At 41.2% G+C, this 20,084-nt stretch overlaps 1 protein-coding gene across 1 annotated transcript in view; it reads left to right on the plus strand.

Moving 5' to 3' along the window:
• The window catches only part of PRKCG (protein kinase C gamma), a 1,699,783-nt gene that overhangs the window by 774,487 nt on the left and 905,212 nt on the right, over positions 1–20,084 (plus strand). Inside the window, exon 3 of the mRNA XM_069637367.1 lies at positions 13,164–13,246. Within this exon, the coding sequence (XP_069493468.1) occupies positions 13,164–13,246 (83 nt within the window). The remainder of the gene's footprint in view (positions 1–13,163; positions 13,247–20,084) is intronic.

A 20,084-nucleotide genomic window follows, 5' to 3' on the forward strand; every position in this document is an offset into this window, starting at 1 on the left:
TCTGACCCCCCCCCCACATGAATCTGGCCCACAACAGTTTTCTAGAATAATCTGTCTCAAAACTTTCGGAATGCCTGAAATATCTGACTCTACTCTGCTGGAGAGTTGGACATTCCAAAACCCTTTGACGTAAGGTCTCCAGAAGACCCGGCTGATTACAAAAACTACAATTCAGGTAAGATACAGATTTATCCAGGGACCCCCAGTTCTTCATCGGTGATCTAGTAGGAAACTGATTTAAATTCAATCGTATATAAAGAGAGCGAAATTTACTATAAGGTAAGCAGGTCAGATATAGAGGAAGGTGGTTTCTTTTCTTCACATATTTCACATACTCAATGTAGGAGGAATATGTGTTAATAGCGTCAATAGCCTGCAGCGAATCCTGCCTAAAAAGTTTCGGTTTCGCTCCTCCTGGGAGGTTAAGAAGTTACTTTTCTGAGGAGCCAATTAGTAGAATTAGATTCTGCATCCATAGAACATAAGTGTTTATGGATTGTGAAGACTTTTCCTTCATCGCCTTGCCTAATTCGCAGTAGAACGAATTATCTTCTGGAGCAAGAGATTTGGAGTAATTCAGCAATTGTCTCCACCAATAGTGAGCTTGTAATGACGTAAGCGCAAGCTTGTGCCGAATTACTACATTGGGAATGGACATGACAAGGCAGAGAACCTTGTTCCATAAAGACCACTGGGGAACATTGAAATGGTAACCTAGGTACAGGAGGGATAGATCAAGCCCATAGAGTAAAAACAGCTCAATCTTCATGTTGTAATAGCGTATGAGGGGGAGAATAGAAAATCTACACACACGAGACAACAGGCGTTTCATATGTGAGATAAGGGGGCAGAACTTAACCTTCAAAGAGTCCCTCCACATCGCTCATGCTTCCATTAAGGGTAAAACATGCAATCTATCCCGTAGAAGGTATGCTGAAAAATTGAGAAAACACAGGCTGTAGCACAAATTCTTCTGTATCCCTCTGCAGCATGCAATGAAGTTGAATACACTACTCTGCTTTCCCTCCTGCAATCCTGCATGAGAAGGGAAGGAACAGCCTTGAAGTAACTCACACAGTTCCTGACAGACCGCACTGCACAGATGAAGATGGACCCTTTCACCTGGAAAGCTAGAACCCAGGACTGTAGAGTTCAAATGAGGTCAATCTTCTCAGCCTGGCATTTTAACGCATAGTCCTCCCAATGGTTACACTTGTCAATCGCATTCACTTGCCTTTAATTATCTACTTAGATGACAGTCAGTTAAAACTCCACTTAGAAAACAAGCCTGCTTGCCTACCTAGTGTTTCAACATGCCTTACAACCATCCAAGAATGGATGGCGGACAATTGGCTGCACCTAAACAGAACAGTAATTGAAATCCTCCTTGATGGCTCAGAGCAAGCTCATGACAGCGCTAGATTCTGGCTCTCAGACCCCATGACACACACTTGAATCTGGCCGTCATCTCTGATAGCAACAAGTCTCCTGCATCCAGTGATTCACAGTTCTTTTTTCTTAATTTAGTTGCCACTTCCATCTGTACATTTTGAGAAGGATCCTTCTAACCACCGACATGCACCACAAGACTTTATCAACCGAGGCAACAGCACTATCACACTGCATTACAGCAGCACCATTGGTCTACGCCAAAAAAAGAGATGCTTAAATTGTAGGTCATCCATAACATAGCTGCATGCTTATTGATGGTCCTAGAAACAGGGCCTTATTTCTGGAGATATTCTTAGTCTTTTCTGTTTCCCCATCCAACACAGCGCCAAATCCAAGTGAACTGGGAGTCCGCCCAGCCCTTTAAGAGGAGGTAGCAATCCCCTGGAGATGAATGGGGATAGAGAAGTTACTCAAACATCAATAATCGAAAGGACTCAGGTAATTGGCAAAAAGTTTAACTTTTTAATATCAATTATCTAAAACAGGGAGTACAACGGACATCAACGGACATCTCAGAGCATGGTTTCTCAATTTGATTCAGAAAAAACACTGCATTTATAGCAAAAACTCATCATTGATGACGTTAATCTACATATTTACTAACATCATTCTACGCGGCAAACTACAAAAACCTATTGAAGAAAGTGATGGGACTGGAGGGAACATTTAAATATACGTTCCATACTAGTTTAAGAGAGTAATAGGCTCTTTAACATCAGGTGGGGCAACCAAGCCCTCCCCTAAAACAGGTCACTATGAAGTTCACTAAATGCACAATGTCCCATTGGTTACACAAACTATAGGACCCTTAATCACGCGGCCCCCTACAATTGGCTGGCCCTCTTAAATCCGTCAATACTTTTCCACCTACGTTTAGCAGCACACAGGCTAGACTTCCAGGTGCTGGTGAGCTGGTCATAACCATAGCTTCCCACCAATTAACATATCATCTATCATCATCTTAGTAGTCTGCTGTCAATTAAGGCTTTAAACTTGTCCTTTGAAATATTCTTTGCTCTGGAGAATTCAGGGGAGTGAAGGCCCGCTCTGCCTTCATGCGTAGGTGTGGTTGCCATGTTTGTCCAATTTCATCCTTCCACGTGACTGAAGACCACAACATTGAGCTTCTGCTGCATTTAAAATACTATTTTCCAATAGACCTCTGACGTCTTCCTTGTGTTTGTCCTTGCCTTCTGAACAGGAGTTTCGTTCTTTTACACGATTTACATCGAATGTCTGTTCATCTCAGTCTGATACGACCTTGGCTGCTTGGGGCTCATCCAGCCTCTCCTTTCTGAGTTTCACTCCTGTTAATCCAATTTATTTTATTACTGTGCCACACTGGAAAGGCCTTCTTTTCTTGTCCGAGCGCTGCTATAATACGTTGTGGAACCATCCATCCTTTACTCACTCCTATATATGTAAACTTTGGTGCATGCTGCAATCTATTCACTATAAAGCTAGCCTCAAGAATACTTCATCTGCTTGCATTTCTTTGCATATGTACACGTGTAAAATGACTTGATATCTTCATCGTTTCTGTAGCATAAGTTTCTTCATCTTGAGCCCAAGATATCACTTATCTTTGATACTTTCTTAATGCTTTATAGAATATCTGCATCTCTTCAATGTATGTCAGCCTTGCTTCAGGTGTGACGTCACCATTCTCCTCTCCCATTCATCAGGCCTGTTTCTTCTGGAATTTCATTTAAATGGCCATCATACTGTCGTGTAAGCAGGTATGGCTTCCTTAATGGGAACCTTGCTTCCAGGATTCTCCTTGATATTGGTATTTTCACTGGTACTGCACCTGTCTCACACTCTGGTTCCCAACATATAGGCAATATGGGTGAGGTGGTTGAGGTGGGGGCACTTGGCTCCTCCCCTACACAAGGCCCTTTGAATCACCAGGAAAGCTGCATGGGACTTAGACCACACATCCATACCCAGCATCTCAAATAAATGCCTCAGTTCTCTTTGGTATAGAACCGAAAATAAAACTTCTGCAACCAACCTACAAACGGAAGAGAAGGAGTTCATAGAAAGTGAATAAAAATAGGAATGTTTGCCAATGAGAGTGTGGCATAGAAGGGATAGCAACTGTATGTGCCCCCACTGCCCCATTATTGTCTTAAGTTTGCCCGTCTGAATGCAAGATTACTAGAGCATCAAGTAGCCTCGGCCATAAAAAACTACCTCTCTGAAAAAAATAAACTGTTCAAATTGATTTTAAAACAAATGCAACAGCCGTAACATAATGGTGAGAGAGTCTGAAGATGCCCCTCACGTAGCTAAAATGTAAAAGAAACCGCTGACATTCCAGTACTAGGTCATCCTATCTGTGGGCTTTGTCATTCTGGTCTCTCCTGCCTATTTTTTGATGCTCAGTCACTGATGTCCTTCTTTTAAACCTATTATATCGATTGTTGTTGACAAAATCTGGTCACCTTTCGCAGCCACACCTTGTTCCAAAGAGAAATGGAACAGGATTGTGTTCTTTTTGTGACCGAGTTATCTTTTACATTTACAATAGGTTCTATTTATTTTTTAATATGTTTTACTTGCTTGTGGTCCGAGCGCTCTTCATTCAGAGAAGGAAGGAGTTTTCTGTAATGGAAAATAAAGCACCTCTGTTTTAGGCTGGGTGCTCATAGCCTTAAGAACCTTGTATTCCGGATGGAAATGATCCAGAAGCCGTCATTAAAGAGCCTTGCCACCCTCCTATTAGCTCAAGCTGGCTGGCATTTGCCATCTGGTACAAGGCACAGCTGCGGGTGTAATTGCCTAAAATAAGCAGGTCCTGAAAGTGAAGCTATGGGAGTGGGATATGAACTGGAAAAGAGATATTGTTTGCTGAAACCTACAGTTGAAACAGGACTCTGCCGCCTGCGACTCTCTGGAGGTTTTTGACTACAACTCCATTGGTCCCTCACAGTTGACTATGCTGGCTAGGACTGATGGGAATTCTAGTCCAAAAGATCTGCATAGCCAAACATGTAGAAGATTCCCGCAATGATGGAACATACAAGAGACAATCTCATATTTTGAAACAAGCACCTTGTATGGTACAAAATAAATGAAGAAGACACCAAGAGATCCACAGTAGCAACTATCTTTTTAAAACATATGCCTGTATCTGGAAGATGTAAATCTATACATGGACTGCAGTGTTTTTCTTTAGGTTGAAGAATTGGCAAAATGGCCTCCTAACAATTCTAGTACGGCTGAGAACCTGTAAACATGTAGCATTCATGACATCCAAGACAATGTCAGAAAACATGCCCTGACAATTTGTGAATCGTGGAAAGACGGTCTGAATGAAGGTACATGTGGTCCATTTATTTACATTAACATTGAGAAAGGACGTTATAATCTCAAAAATAAAACGAAATATTCAATTGAAGGGCAGGATTTGATGATCAGGAGCTAAAAGCAGCTCCTGTGTATCAGGCGATCACCTACTAAGTAGGCACATTTCTTGGTAACGTGAGGGAATACATAGCGTACCACAAATCTAACTACCAAATGGGATGAAAACGATAACTTTTTCCCATTCAAAAGGACTATTTATGCTTCACATTTCTTCTACTGTGGCCTAGCACTCCTATGTACACTTTCCCAAACACACTGATTCAATTTGACATACTTGTATTTGTAAGGCGCCATGTGCTGTGGGGAGTCAGTGAGATGTATCTCATGGTCGCTACTGGTGTCGAGCTAAGCAGGCTCTTCTAGGCAAGATCGCCCCCAGCAATTTCCATCCCTGCATGCTTATGGTTCTTAATTAGTAGGAAGGCACGAGAAAAGCTGTTGATGCATTTCGCTGCTAACAAAAATATTCTCAGATGACTCTAAGAATATCTTAATTGTTCATATGATTTAGACAGTGTAAAACTGCATATCTAATGGTTTGGTGTAATAAAGGAGTTTAATGAGACATGATGAATAGGCTATACTGGAGAAAAAGTTGTAATTGAGTTGCAGGAAGGATCGAGGGCATTGTTTTAATAAAAAACCTGCTATACTTTCATATGAAAAATTATGCGTTTATACTATAAAATGCAAATAGCAGAACAGATAAAGCCAATTAAGAGTAATCTTTGTTAGTCATTTTTCGATAACTAGCCACTTTTGTTGCTGAGGTTTTCTTTATTTGAAGGAATAAACAGACAAAAAAGCAAGGACTCGTGCAACATGAAGAGGCCTAGTGAATGAGGATACAATAACGCAAATGTAAGCGCCAGCGTGTGCTTCATTAAGAAGTCTTGAATAGAAATGGACATAAACGGGCTCAGCTATGAAGTTGAGAGAAAAGAAGAGTTTTTCCTGCGGCTTTCGACTAGATATGAGAATATTTTTATGTACATGGCAATTTCCAGAGATGTAAATGCGGTTGGACTTACAGGTCCATTAAGATTTTGGCACAGGTAGATCAGGATAATGTTTGCGTTGAATTAGACTTTTTTGTGCTTTTTATATGAGGGGAAATGTTGATCCTGCCTTTCAAAGTCAATATTGCCTCCATAAAATGGTTGACAGAATCAAACTGCATAGGGAGTAGCAGAATGCTCAGGCGATGTGGGTTTGAAGCGAGAACGTGGCCGGCAAATAAAACGGCAGATGTAACCATAACGTTGCTGACTCCATTGTGACTTGACAATTAAAGGGAATAAAAGGCAGACTGGGGCATGTGAGGGATCCCCCTCATTTAAAATAAAATCAACAAAAAAGTCCAAGTAATGCTGTCAACGTAAATTACAGCAAAACAAAAGGGGTGGTGGCTGGAAGGTTTAGAATTAATCTTAACCTCTGCCATTGCTCTGGGCAACCCTCCAGACCATCGTTCTTTGCCTGTCAAGCCATTACAGAAGGGGAAAGACCATATGCAAACTAGGCCCGGTCCCACCCCATAAGAGGTAGTCCAAACCGAACTGCATGGTTTCATCTCTTCTGCACAAGACCACAAGCATCCCCAATCATGGTTTGGCCTTGTCACTTGTGACGCCCAATGAGGACAAAACATGTATGGAGATGCTTGTGGTCTCGTGCAGAAGGGACGTGACCAAGCAGTTTGGGCAGGGACCAGAGGTTAAGATTAATTCTAAACCTTCCAGCCATAACCTCTTTTATTGTGCTATAGTCATCCAGAGGACGACGGATATGCCCAGACGTGGATCCTGTGACTGCTGGGCCTAGAGACCCAAGCTACTCCTCACGAATGACGCCCAATGAGGCCAAAACATGTCTGGGGATGCCTGTGGTCCAGTGCAGAAGGGTTGTGACCAAGCAGCTCGGGGGTGGACTGCCCTGTTGGGGTAGGACCCAGCCTGATTTGCATATAGTCTTTTTCCTTTTTTAATGGTTTGGCAGGCGAAGATTGAATGTCTGCAGGGTTGCCCAGAGCAATGCCAGAGGTTAAGATTCCTTCTAAACCTTCCAGCCATCACCTCTTTTGTTGAGTCAAAGTAAATTACAACAGAGTAATTTCCTTTGAATAAACAACATACAACCCTTGTGCACTAGGTAGCTAACCTCACTGCTCCGAAGGGAAACATGGTGGCGTATGCAGAGCTGTAAACTTGACGCCATGGACTCTTGATTTTGGCCTCCCCAGATCGAAGAGAAAGGAGGGAGATATAGACAATTCTGCCATGGAAATACCTGCATATTTGGGCCCATGAAAAACAAAAGGGAATAGAGGCATCAGAGGTATATTTTGATCCTGGGTTGTTCTAAAGCAAAATTACCTCCCTGCTACACTTGAGAGCCAAATTCGTCTTGAAGGTACCTTAAAAACGATTTCAGGAAGGTCCTAGGTCTTCCGTATGATATCGAGGATGAGGAGTTTACCGGCAACATTGGAAAATTGACCTTTGAGCTGCAGGACTTGATGTATAGGAAGGTCACATATATGTGAACATATGCCACAGAATATAACCTAGCAGTATTATTGTGGCAAAGTAACCTAGATGGGACATCTTGATTTTCAGAGTTATGGTACGTGAGGTTCATGACAGCATTCATGCTGCAGCGAAAAACAACTAATGGTCTAGTGCAGAGCAGCCCATAGTGGCAGCAGAGAGCATGCAGAACTGAAAGTCAATATGGGATGAGAAGTGTTTCCTACCAAGGGCGCCCAACAGAGCAAGCCAAAGTGCCAGGCGGGGCAGAACGGCTTATTTAAGACCCCACGAAGGTGGGGGAATAGAGGCACTTCGCAACTCAGGTAAAGATGGCGATAAAGATGAAAAGAGAAGGAGTGATTGTTCCACCCACCCCCCTGTTAGGAGGAAACTTTGATTGCTAGATTCATGAATAGGTCCTGCTGGCCTAGCCACCATACAGTAATGTTACAATTATCTTCACACAACTTCATGAAGGGGTTCCTCCATTGGTGCTTGCAAAGAGGTTTCTCGGGAAAATAAATGTGATATCCTATCTCAAAGGCTTCATCTTTCATATGTCTCCTAATGTCTTTATTCTAAGAATATGACAACACGTGTGCATTTTGAAAAAAAAAATACCTGCTAGTCCTAGTCATATTCTTTAGGCTCTTGAATAAATACATACAGTTTCTTGTCATGAGTCCTCTTGCGTGCCTCATGCTTTATTTAGAGTTCATATGACCTGTACTATATTCCTTGTGACAAAAGGCCAACTTGAAAAATCATATATAATCGGAACAAAAGGATGTCATCTTTTCATGCAGGGTCAAGTTTACGTAACAATGGTAGATTGTGGTGTGCTCTAATAATTTCTTTTTATTTGAAATGCATTGGCACATTTAGTGGAAGGGGTGTTGCTAGGTCAGAAAAAGATCCGGGCTGCGGTAATGTCAGGACGGTCAGGACTCGTGGCCAGCTTAGCCTTTTGATTGTAGCCCCTGAGCTTCTAGTCGGGGCTACAACCAAAAGTCCCGGTGCTATTGTCCCCTCAGCCCCCCATCCTAGCAAAGCCTAATGCACGTGTCAGTTTTTGTGTACTCAAGTCTACCCCAAATACTTTTAAGCCAACCAAATTATAGTTGTAATTCCTATTTAATGTATATGTGTGCCCATGTTGCAAAGTGCCTATGTTAGTTATTTTATATTTAGGCCCTCATGCTATTCTTAGCTTTCTGATGTCTTGGGATTTGCCAATTTATTGTGACCCAGTCAGAATACATGTGGTGATACCTCAGCACCATTGACATGCTGGAATACTTGTTGTGGAAAGCTCTAAAAGGTTCTGCTGTTCGTGTAATCGTCAGATTTCCCTATTGTGTCACCCAGGCCAGACGTATCACACAACAGTGACCATATGTGAGGCCATCTTGTACCTCACCAGTGGTCAGTGTAGCTGAATGGGATGCAGGGCGGTGCTTACGGGTCCTGAAGATCTGATGGCATTTGCCATTGATTGCATTTACTATTGACTCCCACTGCTTATACAATGCCCCTGGAAGATTAAACTGCAGGAGATTATGAGGAGCCTTGCCTGTTTCCTCCCAAGGGTTGTCACATACATGCAAACAATCCCTGATACATATCAATGGGGCAGAGCGGAAAGCGGGATCCTTGGGAGAATTCCTAATGAATACCTGGACCCCATGATGTGTTTGCAGTTGGACTATTCTCTGGGGATTTCACTGGGAAGCAGACTGAGTTTGTTAGTGAGTCTTTGTCAAAATAGGATTAGATTTGCTTTTCTATTGGAAATATTTCAGTCATTGATTTCCTTGTGGCGGTTATTGATACAAACATATAGATGTTTCCCTGACATGAGTGAGATTAGTTTGTGCGTTACAGCTCACGATTAATTGTTTCTAGAAGGATGTGTGTGTGAGCGGGCATTATTATGCCGACCGTCAATGCAGAGGAAATCTACAACAACAATCAACAACTGATCAAGGGACTTTGTTGCGTCTTGTTGGATTTTAACATATGCTTTGCCAGAAAGTTAGTATCATAGACATTTGCAGAATACCTGTACAGACACTTAACATGTAAACTATCTTTGCTGCTCACCAATTGAGCTGAAAATAAAACAATATCTACACAAATGGAATGTCAGAAAATTAAGGTTTTGGCAGAGGAATTCATCTTTATAAGGACTTTTACGAAGCCCACTCTAGTAAAGTGTCCCTAATTATTGTGTGTGTATAGTTTCTGTTTTCTTTTGTTTTGTTGAGCTGCCTTTGTGTTTTTACTGTAGCCAAAGAACCACTATTGAAGGTCTGTGCTATGTGATTATAGTCTATCAGCCATTGGCTGTTTCTCGTGTAATGTGATTCCTAGTTTTTTTAGGCGCTGCTAAGAAAAGTTATTTACTTGAAATCAGTTCTCAGTTTTCATGGTTGACTGATACATATAAAAAAGTGTAGGTGTTGTATTTGCCACAAATATAGAAACACTCACATCTTCTAGAAAACAGTAACTGTGGATACTAACCTGTCGAGTAACACATGCCTCACTGAAAATGCCCTATTGACTTTTTGACGTTAGACGTTCACTTCACGGTATCCCGTGATAACGTCGCAATGAAAATGGCCGCAAGGTGGAGACATTTCCCTAAAAATTCACCCTCCAGACAATCAAACAATTTCCCCAAATTTTCTAGGATTGGAGGGAATAATATATAATTAAATACCTCCTACAATATTTTGGGGAAAAAATATTAGAGGTCAGGGAAAAAAGTTGCCTACCTGGCAACTTTTTTACTGCAACATTATCACATGGAACCCACATGGAAATGCAAATTAGGAAAGGGCATGCATGTCTATCTGGACGGCCTTAGAGTCTTGTGTCTGACATATGTCTGATCCTGCATCAATCATAATTCCCTTTCAGAGCCAAGATGATAATGAAATCTGTGTTAAACATGGCAGCTAGATTATAATTGGTTATTTATAATGCGCTTAATACCCAGAAGTTTATAAGCGCGGATCTGAGGATCGAACCTGTATTGCTCCGCAGAGCCCATTGCCTCTGAGCTATCCTCCCAAGACCAACATTAACACTCTTACCAGGACAACTTTGGTGAATAGTTGTATAGTCTCTACTGATTCTCTGCGAAATGTGTCCTCCATTCTCATGCATTCTGATTTTCAATCCCAGTTAGTGACTGTGTAGTCCTTTCTCAGAGGAGACATGACAAAGAAGACAAAACAGGATGGCAACGTCAACCAGGAAGCTCCATCAATAACATTTATGGAATATAAGTTTAGAGAAATGAAACATAAATGGCCAGGCCGTACCTATCCGAGTCCAATAGCCCAAAAAAATTCCAGAAACTATTGTTTTCGCTTTTGTTGCCACTCTATTTATTTTTACAGACACTTCCACAAACAAATGTCAACATTAATTCATCCTATTTTTCAGAGTTGGAGATAGAATGGCAGGAATATAAAATAGATAATTAGATTACTCGTTTTACCTTCAATCTTGGTAGGATGTTGCGTGTTGTCCTTATAATCTGAAGAAAATGATCTACTTATGGCTGAATAATTCAAATGCTTTAGGAAGGAGAAAAGAATATGTTTAGAGGAGGAACGAACTAGATGACTCGGATTCACTTCCAAGGTAAGGAACAACCGCGCCGACCGCAATGGAATTGTAACCAACACAGTGCAGCAAAACCAAATAGCTTTCGTCCTTTCTCCCCACTAACTTAACCAACCCACCTCTTTTTAGATCCACTGGATGACCTGGTGACCATGCAGATAACAGATGTGCATGGAGTGAACACCACTATCATAACTTAACATAGCATAGAATTTTGAAGAGCGAATTTTCTCCTGACACACAGAGGTGCAGAATACATAAAACAGCTTCAAAGAAGGCTGGGGGCGACTCTCAGCATGTAAGAATGCATTGGAAAACCTGGCTCTAGAACCTAACCCTTTTATTAACCTTACGTGAGGTCACTAGTCAGGAACACTTCACCAAGCTTTATAATGACAATGAGTTACTCCGTGTGGAGAGGGGAAGTTCAGCAGCGCTGGATTTTGAAGTGCCAGAAGTAGATGAAATTATTACAGGGATTGGTCTGAGACATACCCTTCCTGTGAGCCCCCTTACAGCTGGAAAAGTCCGTTTTGTTATTTGTTCCCAGAAGCAAGGCAAAGTACCCGACCCTCCCCATGTCCTCTTTGATTTCTTTCTGGCTACACCTGAGACTTGGGCTCTACTTTTGTCAACATGGTTTTAGTGCAATTCTTTTGACTAGAACCAGGCTCGGGCTGTCCTATATGGCAATATGACTATGGGCGAACCAAACACGCAAAATGCTTTTTTGGGCCATTTTTTTGGGTCAAAGTGGATTAGTTTGATGAGTTACTTGACTTTTTGTCTAAACGTTTTGACCAGTGTTGCTGAATCAATGTTCTTTAAAATGTACAATTTGCATCACATTTTATCAACAACCTTCTGCTTGGGTACTATTCAAACAGCCTCACAAAAGGAATGAATTGGCATTTGCAACTGTGGGCCACTTTTTCGTTGGTGCCCGAGACAATTGTATGGCCCAGAACTGTTCCTTGCCTATGACATTTGGCTATAAATGTCACGATTTATAAGAAGGGGGCAGTTCAGATGCTACAAAGTACTGGCTAATGTCCCTTCTGTTGACAAAACATTTGGTAAACCATCACACCGTTCATGGGACATGGAGGCAGGGGTAATGCATCTGGCAGAAGGTGGTTTTGGCAGGCCAGCGGGAACACTGGAGCAGCAGTCAAGATTATTTCCCCTGTGTAATACTGTATGTCATTTGAGGTGTGGGGAATCCGGGAGCCGCCTTTGTCTCCATCTGTAGGTACTTCCTGTGGGAAGATACAGAGTGGGAAGGGATTGATCTGGACTTCCTTCACCTGTTACCCACCTTACACATGCAGACTGTGAGTGACTTGAGCTAAACTGAGCTTGGAAGAGGCAACTTCTGGCTCCTTTGCAACCAGAACGGCAACAGGGTGGGGTGCGTCTTGGCACCTCTACCTTTGTAACCTCTTCTTAAATGACTTAAACAACTGACTTGACAATGTAAATACAGAAGGCCCAGAGAATGAGTGCAGCACTGGTGCTTTCAGTGTTATTTGCAGTTGACACAGGTTCAGTGGTGGGTATCAAACTGTGTTTCTTGAAACACAGCACTGCACCTTCAAGTTGTTCCAGATAAGTTGCTTGAAAACCAAGATTATAAAAATGTGAAAAAGTGCTCAAAGTTTACGGTTCAATTTCTTGAACGTCAATGCAGGTTCTGAGTTCACTATTTGTATTCTCTGCTACCTCACTACCTGGGAAGTGCAAAGATTAAGTTGACACATTCCAAGCTAACAAGACCCCTATCGGAAATTGGCTCCAATTCTGCTCTTTTTCCTTCTCGCATTTTTCTTTTTGTTTTGTTGAGCTGCCTTTGTGTTCTTTACTAAAGAACAAGAAGCATAATTGATGGTCTTGTGCTGTAGTAATTATAGTCTCTCGATAATCGGCTGGTACTCTGATCAGGGTTCGTCGTAGGTTTTTTAGGGAATGCTAAGAAGACGAATGTGCTTGAAATCTTTCTCCCGCTTTCGTTGTGGTGTATTATTTTAAAAAACACAAAGTTTGAACCTTTTAAATAACAATTTGGTACAATTTCTTTTTTTTCTCTTCACGCCTAGTCTGTTCCTATTGGTCGCTGCTTGTTGGTATGCTTCTGCCTTGCAATTAATACTCTGATCTTTTCTTTTCTAGTGTGCAGCTTCGTGGTTCATAAGAGGTGCCATGAATTTGTCACCTTTGAATGCCCCGGTGCAGGCAAAGGACCACACTCAGATGTAAGTACAATCAGAAATTAATGTCTCTGCTATATGCATAGTTGAGTGGATACATTTTCGAATTTAGAACCAGGGTCCACGGGTTCCAATCCAGCTTCACCGAGCTGACCACATCAAAAGACCATGCTGTTCACTCTGATCTTCTTGCTCTCAATTTCTCTTCTCTGAATTTGAAAGTAAATGTAACCAGCCTAAATCCATTTATTAAAGGATAGTTGCAATTAGTATTGAACACTGCGTGGAAGCGCTTAGACTTAGATAGAACCTGCTACAAGTCCATCTTTCCCCTTCAAAATGTGAAATTAGATTGTTGTTTTCCATACTTTAAATATCTTTAACCTGTGGATTCTTGTCAGCCATAAAATCTATCTATCTATCTATTGATCTAAGTATCTATCGATCATCAATCAATAGATCATCAATCAAAATGGTATATTTCGAGCAACCATCTACCAGTCTATCTGTCTGTATCTATCTACAATCTAATAGTGTCTTTGTGTGCCTTTCTAATTTCCGGCAACATTGTATTTTCCATGGAGAAATAAAATGTGTGCATGCTTTTACGTGTACCGCTACAAGGGTAAGATTCACCAATCCTTCAAAACAAGACTTGGGCCAAAAAGCAATTTAAGTTGGACGTTTTCCAAATATTTCTACACTATTCTGCGCATTCTAGTTTATGCGTAGTAATGAGACATTGCACTGCAATGCCAATAAGACATGCTTTGGGCAAATTGAAATACGTAATGTGATTGGAGCTGAAATTGAGCCTGTTGTAAAAATTCACAAAATGGGTTCAAATGTTTCTGAGAAATCACCATTTGACACTTCTAGATTCAGATCCAACTCGGAGTCTTTCGGACCTGATTTCTCTGCTCATGTTAAAGGGCAGATGTAAAAAGAGAGGTCTACAGACACACCTGTGTGGGATCAGATACAAGAGAAGTCAACTTTGGGGTGTATGTGTGTGTGCGCGCGCCTGCCTATTATAGGATCACCATTGTGGTCCCATAGTTGAAGCTACATTGCACTCTCCAGAAATACATTAAAGTATGGTTCTCTTATAAGACATTAAGACATGTCAGCCTGCAATATCTGCATAAAAGCCTGAAGATTGTTCTTATTAGAGGCTAATTGTGACATAACAAGTAACCTGTAAAAAGAAAATTACATCACTACTGCTATGTAATCAGTTATTGCGCTACACTTGTGACGTCACAATGCCTGCTAAGCCACCACAGAGCAGAATTCAGCTGTCAATGCAACACTTAAAACCGTGAAAAGCTTTTCAAATGCCCTGCCACAACTACAATTAGTCACATATATGGGACATCTTTTTAAGGAACGACGTGCTTATGAAGATTAGGCTTGGTGGGCCCGTTTGATGAGCGGTAACAACACAAAATGTGTGATTGCTGTAGCATTATTCTTTCAAAACCTAGGTCTGGAGCGGATAGAAAACAAGAATTTTAACTGACAACTGACAAGACATTCGCCTAAAATAATAAGTGGCAAGTGTCAACTTGAGCATGGCATTAAGGACCCTGAGGGTTTTAATCCTTGGAGATCAAAAAGCAAAAAGCAAAAGAATAGCTTTTTGCTTGCACAAATTGTAAACACAATTGCCTCTAAAATAGTTTCCTGTGGCACTGTGCAGGCATTAATAGATAAGGAAATGTTTATGGGAGAATGCTTAATTTGCACTGCTAGAGTTTCACACACACGTGAGCAAGAATCTGCACATGATTAGATATTTACAAGAACAAAATGTGTTTTAGATGCATTTTATTACATTGCTTAAATTAATGTCCTGCAACACATAGAAGCCTTTAATTAGCTTTTTGAAATTCCAGCAGAATCTGCATTGACTACAAAGATCAGCATATGGAAGATCCCTTACATTAGATTGAGGAGGAGGCCAGTCTAAAGGGGGTGACAGTGTCTGGGCATGCATTATACGGAATACAATGCCTCCTGCCATACCTAACAAGGATATTGGAAGTCACCTTAGAGTTACGGGACCTTATAAAGGAGCTTCAAATATCCTTGTAATCTACGGTGGGGGGTACCTTATTCCATGTATCACTTGGCAAATATAGGAGTATCACTCAAATAATGTTTGCCTTTTAAAGTTCGAAAGTGGGTAAACACTGAAGGTGGATGCCATAGTTTTGCAAAACTGTTAGCTGCACATTGACGTCTTATAGGATTCATTTTAAAAACACATCCCTCTGAAATGGCCGCAGCAATGTCCCCTGATTTCACAGGTGCCCCATGGCTGCCCTCTGGCCCATGCCATGAATAGAACCTCAGCCGGTATTGTTTGTTTAACAGGAGCATTGATACCTTAAAGTACTAAAATCCAAAGTTGATGTTGGTGTGAAACGGCTGCTAGTGACTCTCATGGTAGCACTGATCATAGAAACAAAGGGAGGGGAGGGAGCTGGGCCTGCTTCTGCGCTAGTGCAAAACAGTATTTAGGGGGAATTCACGTTTGCTAGTGAAAATTACAACCCTGGCATTAAGGGGTTAACGGCGCCGTAAAAGGCTGCGGCGCCATTAAACCCTTAACGCCCGATTCACACTTTAACGCCTGCTTTTTGCAGGCATTAAAGTCCAACCCGCTAAGGGACCTCGGCGCTAATTACGGTACTGTAATTAGCGCCTTCCCCATTCCCATTGTGCCCTATGGGGCAAAAATGGGAATGGGGAAGGGGCCATGGTGAATGGGGAATTACCGCCCCACCAACCTTGTAATGGGGCGGTAATTCCGCCATCCACCATGGCGGAATCCGGCATGGACCATGGTGCTAATAGCACCATGGTCCAAAGCCAGGGTCGTAATGAGTCCAAGGTGTACAGACAACGATTGTTCAAACTAAATCAAATTTTAAATGCAAAAAACTTAAATGTTGCGTTTTTTTGCTTGGCATGACATATTGAGTCAGTCAAAATTGCTTTATTTCGTCTAAGTGTCCCAAAAAGCAGATTGCAACGTACAATGAAATTCGGATTTCACATGTCACAAAGGCAACTAACTATACGTAGTAAAAGATGACAAATCATAAAACGCATCCCGATACTAACACGCCTAAAATGACCTCGGGGAATAAAAAGCTGTCAAAAGGACAACTATCAAAGTCAAAGAATGACAATACTAAGATCGTTTTTATAAAAAAGACTAATTCATCAGTGCGTCTTGTCTGAGCCCGAACATAATTAAACATCTGGTCATGAATAGTAACAGGACCAATAGCCTCACTCCGTATTACGACGTGATTCCAAGCTCTTTTGTGTTTGGTTGGCTGTCCTCTCTTTTATAGCATTAGTTCACATGGAGTACTTCATCAACACAAATCGGTTACTCCGCAGTTATTGTTGTGCAATGGTGAGTGCTTTTCAGTATAGTGCTGCCAATTAAATGCGAAGGTAACTAAATGCGAAATCTACACGTGCATTGTAGATGCACGTTTCAGGTGGTGATTGTTCGCACATTTGAAGTGCATTAGGTGCGTGGATTTAGATTCAGCCTGCATATTGCACATCGTTAGTGTGTGCACATTTGGAGTGCATTAGCTGTGCTGCGTTACATTCAGAATGTAGTGTTTGTGTGTATTGTGCCTACTTATATCCTACCGAATCGCATTTGTAAAGAAGTCACATTAGATGAGCCATCTGTGGAGGTAAGGGGCACTGTTGGGGGCGGGGATGTCCACAAGCCCTGCGATGAGTGGACAGAAGATGGATTGCTCCAGCGTACTGGTCCACTGCCCATCCTATTATGCTTGACTAGTGTAGAAGCCCGTGTACAGGGGCCAAAGTGCAGGTTTACAGTAACGCAATAGGACCACTATATATCCTAAGGCAACAGCTCCCTCTAGGGGTGACAACAGGTGAAGCTATGCGAATTGGCATTGTCTCTATATATTCTAAGGCAACATCTCCCTCTAGCAGGGACTACAGGCAGAGCTACTGCATCGGACAAACATACATCTGACCTTTTATTATATTGTTATATTAGGTAGTCCTTAGGGAAGACAACCAAGAAAGGTAAGGATCTCCATTAATAAAGAGTCCAACCTTTGGAGAAAGCACACATTGTCCCCTTCAGAAAAAAGACCCCCATAATGGTAGATATGTTCTTTATCCTCTCAAACAGTGAGACCACTTTATTTTAACCCCTCTCATAGAACTGATCAGAAGAGACATGTACAAGGGCACTGCTGAATTGGAAGAGAAAAGCTCAAAAAAACATTTTTATTCATTGGTGGCCAAGTGCCCTAGAACATTTCTTCCCCCACAACTATCTCAACCTGCCCGCAACATTAGTATGGAAGACTGCCCAGTGTACAGTAGCAGTGGTGTACAATTGCACTGCCTAGAGTGGCAAGGCCTGGCACCCACTTCCGCCTGACTTGAAAATAGCAGACTCGGTCTGTAAACCCTCAGTTGGCCCCTGGAGCTAGGAGCAGGAACGTATGTGAGGAGGGGTTCCACAGTGAGCTACCTATTGATGTCGCACACCACGTTAAAGACTTAGCCAAACAGAGGATGGATTTAGACAGTCATCTTTTTCAAAAAATGTAAAGAGATGAAGGGATTGGAATTACAAAACACATCACATTTTTATTTCATAACCTTTCATAAAACGGTTTTTGAACCATTGGTCATGTTCCTAAAAAAACATCATCATGAAACATAGTAAAGAAAACTGGTTATATGACAATAATATCCTGTTTACTTTCCTGATGTATCACAGATGTACACCAAAACTAGAGTGATGTTAGTAGCCTAAGGGTGACTTCAAATCAATACTGTTCATATTTAATTTTGAAAAAGTCCCCATCAGGATTTTGTTATTGGGCATACGGTAAATGAGAAGGTCCAAAAAGGTGATTTTTTCTTTATTCACATCACAAGTGAAATTGATGGAAACTTCCCGCATATTAAGCCAAGTATTGAAAGAGTATAGTTCTTCTCTACTCACTCGCCAGATCATAAAAATATTGTCTACATAGCGATACCAGGCTCAGATGTTACCTAAGTAACCGATTTGTGTCAGTTTATACATGTTTCTTTTTCGAAATGGTCTATGTACAAATTGGCCAAATCGGGGGAAAAAGTGGCCCCCATGCTTGTGCTGTGTAGTTGTTGAAAAAAAGAACTGTCATCTATGAAGTAGTTTTTAGTGAGTGCAAGGTGGATACACTCAGCTATAAAAGCAGATGGTGGGTGTTTGTCCTCACGTGTTTCTAAGAGTTGAAGCATTACAGTGATACATTTAATTTGCGGATTATTAGTATATAATGATACAACATCCAGTGTGACAAAGATGTCCTGGGTCTCTACCGTTAATGTATCTAGAATTTTTATCATAGATGTTGAATCCTGCACAAATGCCTTCATTTTGTTAACAAAAGGTCTCAAAAACACATCTGCATAAACTGACAGTGACTCTAGCAGTGAACCTATTGCTGACACAATCGGACATCCTGGAGGAGTGGTTTGATTTTTATGTATCTTGGGAAGACAATAGAATGCCGGTGTAACTGGTTCTCTGTTGATCAAAAACATTTTTTCGTCATCTTTATTCCACCCTTGGTCTGCAGCGTGTGTCATAAAACTAGCTATTTCTTCCACGATTTTAATAGTGGGATCAGAAGGGATTTGTTTATACACCAAAATGTCAGAAAGTTGTTTTTCCACTTCCGTTTTATACAAATTGGAATCCCACAGAACAATTCCACCACCTTTGTCGGCCGGCTTTTTAACGAAAAGAGGATTTTGCTCTAGATTTTTCAATGCAAGACGTTCTGATTTAGAGAGATTATCTTTGTGTCTATTTTTCTTGGCACATAGGAATTTCATGTATCTCAAAATTTTGTTTTCGAAGGCCAGAATCTCAGGAGATACCATGGATTGTAAAGGTGTGAAAGTGGAAGGAGGTTTTTTTGCATGATCGATTATCATCCACTTTATTTGTGTTATCTTTATCATGGAAGAAATACTTTAGCCTGACTATTCAGAAGACATTTTGCATTTCAATTTCCGTCTGGAAGGGGTCAGTCTTACAAACTGGAACAAATGATAAACCTTTGGTAAGAATGGATTCTTCATCTGGCGTAAGCACATGTGTGCTTAAGTTGAAGACTGGATTTACCAGGTTTGGGGGGGAATCCATTGTCGGGTGCGCATTGCATGGTTGCCCCTTGTCTGTTTTTTCCACGATTCCCTCGCCGTTGAAAAAACTGGCCCTTCTGGGGTGGAATCGTCCCAACGGCATTGGGAACATTGGAGGTAGTGTCAGAATCACTACTTTTAGATGGGTTTGAAAAATTAACAAGCCTTTTGTTCTTCTGAGGTTCGTTATACGATGGACCTTTCCAATTTGTCTGGTTGATGTTGTATTGTTGAAAAAAGCCTTGGACCAGATATGGATATGTGGTTTCCTCTTTATAATTAGCAATATCTTTTTTCAATTTCCAGATCTTTTTCTCTAAGGTAAAGGTTTTGAATTTAGACATTTCCTCATTCATTTTTTCCAAAGCATATTTTATATCTGGAATGACTGACTCATCCTTAATTTTTTTCTCTAATAAATCTAGATCTTGTTGTTTTTTGCCTTCTTCCTCTGCTGTCTCGATAATGAGAATCACCCAGTCACGGGAACATTTATTGTCAACTCCGCTAAACCCTTTCATAAATATTGGGTTGTCAAGGAAGACTCTGGGTATGTTTTCGATCTGTGGGCCTTCAGGGATAACACCGGACTTCAAATATTCAATCATGAGTTGCCCATGAGACTGGGTTCGAATATGTTTTTTTGTTTTTTGTAAGA

This window comes from Ambystoma mexicanum, chromosome 1q, assembly GCF_040938575.1.
Source record: "Ambystoma mexicanum isolate Mex_15411 chromosome 1q, UKY_AmexF1_1, whole genome shotgun sequence".
NCBI lineage: Eukaryota > Metazoa > Chordata > Amphibia > Caudata > Ambystomatidae > Ambystoma > Ambystoma mexicanum.